Source organism: Rhinichthys klamathensis, unplaced genomic scaffold (genome assembly GCF_029890125.1).
Source record: "Rhinichthys klamathensis goyatoka isolate OS25496 unplaced genomic scaffold, OSU_Roscu_1.1 h1tg000018l_1, whole genome shotgun sequence".
Lineage (NCBI taxonomy): Eukaryota > Metazoa > Chordata > Actinopteri > Cypriniformes > Leuciscidae > Rhinichthys > Rhinichthys klamathensis.
This window is the reverse complement of record NW_026606569.1, coordinates 2,061,010-2,068,963: the sequence shown is the minus strand read 5'-3', so window position 1 is coordinate 2,068,963 and position 7,954 is coordinate 2,061,010. Positions and strand designations below refer to the sequence as shown.

Sequence of the window (7,954 nt, the reverse complement as noted above, 5' to 3'; positions counted from 1 at the left end):
TAACTTTACGAACATCAAAGAGGACACATTGACAATCTTCAGCTGATTTCTCAGTGGTGAAACAATAGTATTCATCGCTGAAAATCCCCTTTCACATTCAGCTGTGCTCACAGCCAGTGTATCTACTGTGTGTTTTAATTTCAGAAGACCCTCTTTAATTGCCATGTTTGGGTTTTCCTTGTAGTCCCTGAAACCTTGTTTGACACTACAGTAGTTCATTGCCAGACTATCCCACAGCTGCCTCAATTCATGTTCTCCATACAGCAGTGGCACTGGAGAGGGCCAGGTGTCAGGTGACAACACATTTATTTGATCAAAAATCTCCAGCCCATGCACTGGGACCATCCTGGACTGCATGCTACAACTTTTCGTGATTGATTTTTATTTGTCTCCAACCCGTTTTCAATGGAACCCCCTTAAAAACAGCATCCTGAACAGCCTGACAGGCAATCTGGTAATGAGGGCCTGGTGTCTCCATCATTGCTAAGAAAACATCAGTGTGCCGTTTAACTTTTTTTAACCCTTCTGAGAGATTAATTTCTCTGTTTTGTAATGCCTCAGACAAGTCTTTAAGCTCTTCTAGAGCATCCAACATTAGTCCCAAATTGACAACAAAACCCTCAGAGGATAATTTAGCTGCAAGCCCGTCATACATGCACCTTTCAGCCGAGGTCCTGGATGTATATTTACCAGCACTAATAAAGTGCTGGTGCAAAGCACCATACATATTCCAGACAGCCTCAACTGTCCTGTTGGAAGAGGCAACCAATCTCACATTTAACAAACAACCTATTTTTCTCAACTGTGTACAGCAAATGTCAATAGCTCTTGTTTTGGTTTCTTCAATGTTTGTTGTAGGCTTATTTGGAAATTATCATAGTTGTAGTATTTCATCCTTGCTGTTAATTAACATTAGCCCCCCTTACGTTTCAAAATGCGGCAATTGCTGATGTTTTGCAAAATGTGCCCTTTGCGCCACCTGGCGGTCGTTTCACGAACAACTTTAAAATGCAACTGGTTTATTTTTGCCGTGGCAGTAATAGTTGACTACCAACTGTATACAGTATGTCTCAAAGTGCGAATCTTCTTTGTAAACTGGAAAATGATCATGAATTATGTGTATTTGATACCCAAGGTTTGTGTGCAATTAAAAAACAGTGTTTTGTCTTTTATAAACAAATGAGGTCCACACTGTTCTTGGAATGAAGAATATGATTTTTATTTGCCGGCATCACATACAAATTATAGTTCTTGTTAACAAACAAAGTAAAATGCAATGAACGATATGAATTAAATACCATCACCAGACAAAAAAGTCTCTTCAGATTTGAGAAATATAAACAAAAAGGCATCTCTTGTGGCATTTGACATGGTGTTTGAATGAAGAGGATTCCATTCGCGGGTATCATTTTCTTCATGAACATTATCATCATATTCCTCAATATTAACTATTATCAACATGCTGCGATAATAGTGTTGATGATAAAGACTACGTCAAAGTGCCGGCTCACCATTGGCTAGCTCCTGCGCCAGCATCACACGCATGCGTCGTGGTCCTCGCGTGAACAGCATCAGCCAATGGTAAGCAGGCATTCTGACGTAGAACTCGAAGCGCTGCATTAGTATTTAATACATGGAAAGTGTAGCAGAATGACTCTGACGTGTAGAAATTGTTGAATAATGTCATTATTTTGGGGGGGGGGGTTTGCGCAAAAAGTATTCTTGTCGCTTCACAACATTAAGGTTGAACCGCTGTAGTCACATGGACTATTTTAACAATGTTTTTACTACCTTTCTGGGCCTTGAAATTTGCAATTATGTTGCTGTCTATATAGGGATCAGAAACCTCTCGGATTTTATCAAAGATATCTTAATTTGTGTTCTGAAGATGAACAAAGGTCTTACAGGTTTGGAACAACATGAGAGTGAGTAATTAATGACATAATTTTATTTTTGGGTGAACTATCCCTTTAAGGTCTGCCTGAGGTGTTGTCCCTTTTTTTCTGTTTTGTTTTGTTTGCTTTGTTTGTTCTGTTGGAACTTCACTAACAAAAATCTCAATAAAACTATTCAATAAAAAGAAAAAAAAACAATGGAAAAATGAAAGTGTTATCAACTAATTAAAATAGTAATTTGTTCCTGTTACATTCATATTAGCATCTATTTTAAAACTATTAAATCAGTGGTAATCTCTATTTAGCTTACAATCTAACAAACAACAGCCTATGATTTAGCCCATGACAAAGGCAAAAATTGCATACATGCTCTATAAAAAAACTACTAAGTACTAAAATAACTAAGTAAACAGATGTATTTCTAAAGCCCGGGATACACTACATGATTTTCACAGTCCTATAAGATCTTTACAAATCACACTGTACGACATAGATCTATTAAACGTGGGTAGGACATGCATGTAGACTGTACGATGATGACTTGTATTGACTCGTAGACTACGATGCAAGTTTCAGCCTGCGCTAGAGGTAAACAAAAAAGACCATGATGAATCACACTTTGGCAGATGTAGTTTTTATGTGTGCTGAAAAAACCTTGAAAGAGGAAGGGAAAGAGGTTTTTTTTTTTCATCGATTATTCTAACCTGAAACAACGTTGTTTGCCATTTTGCCAACTGGTGTCGTTCGTACAAATTTCTATTTCATCATCTCTTGTTTTTTTTTATGGCAGTTCTTACTTTACAGTAATAATAATTTTGTATAACTCATCTGTTCGCTTATTTGGATTGTGTACAAACTTTATTTCAGATAAACACTTAAATTTACTTCTGTGGAGATATCTCCTTAAGCGTGGTTTAATATTATTTAAGGTATATTTATTAAGCGTGGTTGGTGGGCCCCTCCCTTAAAATTCAGAAAAATACACTGTGCGATGAACATGCTGAATTTCTGACACTGTGGTCTTTGAACCTCTCTCATTGTACGATTAGGCAATCTTTCGTCTAGGACAGCCAAAAATAGTGCAGTGTATTCCGGGCTTAAGACCCCAGACATTCTTCAACAAGACGTGGTCAGGCCAGCTAGGAGTTACTAGATTGTGTCCAGCCCAGCTGCTTTTCTGATTACTCGAGCAGTATTTGCCAGTTCTTTTAATCCTTCTCTCAAGAGGCACTGAGTCGAAGCAAAGGACAACCCTGCAGCACAAACACTGCCCACACCTGGAAGGAGACTCAACAAATCTGCAACGGTGGACATTGCTACAACCGACGCACCAACATGTAGTGTGCTCAATTCTTTTTTTTGGATGGCATTAGCGAACTTTGATTCAGCCCGATATTCCAGCAAGGGTATGTTCACTTTTTCTGAAAGCCTTTTCAGTGATTTGTCATCCAAACCAAATGCATAATAGCACCTTGAAAGGAAAAGCAATGCAATGGCTGCATCACACGCTACTGATGTGCCAGGCACAGGGGTCACTGTTATACCGGCAGAAGCAAGAGATGCAGCCCAGGTCAGCTCTTCAAATAACTTGATCTTCTTCTCAAGAGTTGCAGCAGAGCACACTGGCCAAGCTAGAAGAAGAGCAGCTCGTTTATGGACCGGAAGATCATCTGCGAGTGTGTTTTGAAGCTTTTCAAAATCATATTTCCCCGAATCAACAGACGATATCAAGAAAACTTTAGCGTTTCCCAGTTTATTCAAGTTTATCACACAGTACTTTCTTATTTTGTCAAGAACGTCCTGCTCATTCAATCCTTTTCTCCTTACCTCTGAATCGATGTCGATGTCAATCTTGGAACGAACAAAATAAAAACATTTCTTCTGTTTTCTTATTTCTTTAGCCAGCATGATGTCATTCTCAGTGAACCTCTCTGAGTTAAGGATAATGAAAAAATCATAGGTTTTAAATTTGACAGATTTAAGGTATTTATTTGCTTTGAAATTTGGAGTTCCTATTCCAGGCAGGTCCCAGATTTTCACATTTGGCAATGTAGGATGCACATACATGGTGCGCTCTGTTGTAGTTTCTGTGACACCAGTAGGTGCTGCTCCATTATCATTGTCACTTAGGTCTCGAATGAGATTCACAAAGGAGGATTTCCCAGATCCTGTCTTTCCAGTCACAGCGATGTCAAGTGAGACATTTAACAACTGGCCAGATGTTTCTTTCTCGTTTGCTGCCTTAGAAACAGCACAGTCTTGAGTCGCCATGTTTTAAACTGCAAAAGTTATAGAAGTACCTGAAGGTTGAATGTAAGAATATTCATAATTTCAGTTATTCCAGTAATCAACAGTTTCTGTAGTGTGATCCACATTCAACCCTGATGCTCTTTGTTTAACAAATGGAGTCAACAGAAAGCATTGTTACATTTAAAGGCAGAGGATGTACAGCACAGTCTTGAGTTGCCATGTTTTAAACTGCAAAAGTTATAGAAGCACCTTCAGCATTACTTATTTCTTGAAAGGTGAAGAATGTAAGAATACTCATAACTTCTGTTATTACAGTAATCAACAGTTTCTGTAGTGTGATCCACATTTAACCCTGATGCTCTTTGTTTAACAAATGGAGTCAACAGAAAGCATTGTTACATTTAAAGGCAGATAACTTATTTAGGATGTACATTACAATTAAAGGGATCAAACAGACGTAGCATTTGATGGTTACAGGGTTTTATACTGACCTTTTGAGTGGAGAGCTTCTAACCTTTTTTTCTTTTGTGTTTCTCTGCCCTGTCAGTGGAAATAAAACCACGTTTCATAAATTAAATTAGAAAACATTGATAATTGGGTCCATTTACATAAACAGCACAATACTACCATGAAGTTAAGGGACACTAAGGGTCAACTAATGTTATAGTAAACCCACAATACTTTGCAGAACCAGCTTGGGGTCCTGATTCCCCTGTCAGGGTTTATTTTTTTATTTTTTATTTTAAATATATTTATATTCAGAAACTGTATCCACACTGTAAAAAAAATCTGTTAAATATACGGTAAAAAACTGGCAGCTGTGGTTGCTAGAAATGTACAGTAAAAAACAGAATTTTATTAACTGATGTAATGTTAATTTACCAACCTATTGAAATACTAATATCTGTTTTGTACCTTTGTAATACAATGACAACAACCAAACACATTGGTGATGAGAGTCACTATTACAGTGGGCCATTCTACAGAATTGGTGCAAAGTCAGAGTTGGAAACATCTTGAATTTTTTTTTGTTTTCCCCCCACAAATTTTGCAAATTGTATAATATCCAAGGTACGCTTTTCTAGTAATTGTGCAGTTAATTCTCATATTGTATTTTCAGAAAATGTTGAAATATTTTCCTTCTCCCCAAATTTTTCACTACCGAAACACAATATTAAATAATTTATTAAGAGAGCTTATAATGACCTATTAAGATTTTGTTTACATCTACCTTATAAATATATACATTTTCTATTTTTAAAAAATATTTTTTACAGGTTAAATCAATAAAGATTATAATTTTAATAATATTTTAAGTGTAATTTACGAGATTTGTTGTATTTTGAACCCAATCTTTCTTTGTAGAAGGCATAAAGTTTATCGTACTGATTTCAAAGTTAAGGATTCATTAGTTTGAAAAAGCATTGAACCAAACACTATCATAACATCTTAGTTGATAATTCAATATACTTTATTTTTGACAAAACATCCCATGTTACGGTAGTGACTGCACATTTTTGGTAGTGACAGTAATGTTTTGGTAGTGACCACAATACTTAGTTTGCCATGGCTGAATCAGACTGTCCACATTTTATGTTAATATAAATAAATAACTATGATGCACATATGCAGTCAGTACATATAGCAGACACACATCTGACAGTAAATCTTATAAGAACACCTAGAGCTATTCTATACTTTGGGTCTTGAGGTGCAAGTGAGAAGAGATATGCTCATAGATTTCTCTTCCTAAAAAAAAAAAAAACTTACAATGTAGACTGTTTCAGAACCACTTTGTTTTATTCTCACATTTTCAACATTTTGTTTATGAGTCATTCAGATAAATCTCCAGAACCACTGAACTGTGTGTGTGTGTGTGTGTGTGTGTGTGTGTGTGTGTGTGTGTGTGTGTGTGTGTGTGTGTGTGTGTGTGTGTGTGTGCGTGTTTACATAAAACATTAATTTCAGAATAATTTTCCTCATTCAGATAAATCTCCAGAACCACTGAACTGTGTGTGTGTGTGTGTGTGTGTTAGACTTGTAGTCGAGACCGCCTAAACCGAGACCAAGACACTACCAAGACCAGATGGTATCGAGACCAAGACAAGACCAAGACCAAGACCAAGACAGACCAAGCCGAGACCAAGACCAAGTCGAGACTAAGACCGAGACCAAGTCAAGACCGGAGGGGAAAAAACATTATTGTTGAAGCTAAGCAATAACTTGTCAAATGTTGTTTTGCATTTGCCTGCCTATCTCTGCTGATTTCGAAGTCTCCAAATGAATCCATTCTGCAACTTTTAAATACATAATTATATTTTTAAAAACGAAATTATAGGCTTAAGTGCAGAATCCGAAAGTTGGTCGTTTTTGTCGCTATGGTTACACACACACACACACACCGTTGGCGGTGCGCTCAAAGTCATCTGTCAGTTGTGCAGTTACCCAAAATCTCCTGAATGAAGGTAAAACCCATCATGTCACTGATATGTGTTTTACTAAATATTAATATATCAAAAACTGTACATGATATGTGTTTTTTAAATCAAGTGATCAAAGTGCTCCTTGCCGCTGCGATCAGTGGCGCGGATACAGTGTTTTCTCGCGTGGCTCGCGCGCACCGCACTGTCTTCACTCGGACGCGCGCTTCAATACGTTGCGGATATCGTCGTGGATAATGTAGTATTGTATTGCTCAATCCCCTGACCACTATGTCGGTCTGAGACAGCGAGACCTAGACAAGACCGGGAGGTCCGAGACCAAGACAAGACCGAGACCAAAGACCGTCAAGGCCGTGACAAGACCGAGACCACGTAAAAGTGGTCTCGAGACCGGTCTCGAGACCAAGACCGGTCTCGAGACATACATCACTAGTGTGTGTGTAACATCTTCTATAGTTACTGATTTTTGCTCGTTTTCAACCTTTTCCCCCAGTGTGTATGTGCACTGGTGTCTGATCACCCTCACTGTTAGTGCTAGGTGGTGTGGAAGCCCTGCAAAATGTCTCCACCTCTTTTTGTCTTTTCACCATCATCCTGTGTCTTTTCCTCCATGCTTTTCTGACATGTCTTTGCCCCCTGTCATATAATTCACTGATACTCTTCAACTTTCCTTCTTCCCTTCGTTTCTTATTTATTTCTCTTTCTTTCCTTAAGTATTCCTCGTACTTCACTGGGTCTTCCCTCAACCCTTATTTGTATTCTCTCTGTCTCTCTGTTGTAGGGTTTCAATTTTTTTTTTTCAGTTTTTTTTTAGGGTTTCAGTTTTATGTCATTCTCCCTGTCAAGTTAATCATAGAAATTAACATTACTTACAGAATCTTGCATACTAAAACACTACTAAAACATACTACAGTAGTAATTATTTGCATAACTGTACTAAAATGTAGTTTATTCCTCCAAATAAAGGATTATGTGTTCCCTTTTGTCACTACCAAAACAATAATGTCACAACCGAAACTTCAAGGCATGTTTCGGTTGTGACTGTTTTGGTAGTGACAATTTTAGATACTTTTGAGCCTAGCTCGAAGATGCTAATCAGCAAATAGTTAGCAATCACTGGCCAGAACAGTTGAACACATATAACAACTACATTTTATGGAATAACATCCACAAAAGTTTTCTCAGTAGCAGAAAAAAACGAGTTTGGTAGTGACATTCCTTAAAGTTACACACAGATTTTTAGACTTTTACCTCAAAATGATGGGATCAATCTACTCACCATATAGCACATGAGAGAGGGGGACACAGGAATATTTCCTGATCAAAAATGTAGGGGTGTGGTTAAAATCAGTCTCAGCCAATGGACTA

At 37.6% G+C, this 7,954-nt stretch overlaps 1 protein-coding gene across 1 annotated transcript; it reads right to left on the bottom strand.

Annotated features, from left to right (window-relative positions):
- Window positions 1–2,981: 2,981 nt before the first annotated feature.
- On the bottom strand, window positions 2,982–4,166 carry LOC130070914 (interferon-inducible GTPase 5-like). Its single transcript, XM_056235498.1, has one exon. The coding sequence runs from the start codon at window positions 4,164–4,166 to the stop codon at window positions 3,045–3,047; it is 1,122 nt and encodes a 373-aa protein (XP_056091473.1). The 3' UTR covers window positions 2,982–3,044.
- Between the last annotated feature and the right edge of the window lie 3,788 nt (window positions 4,167–7,954).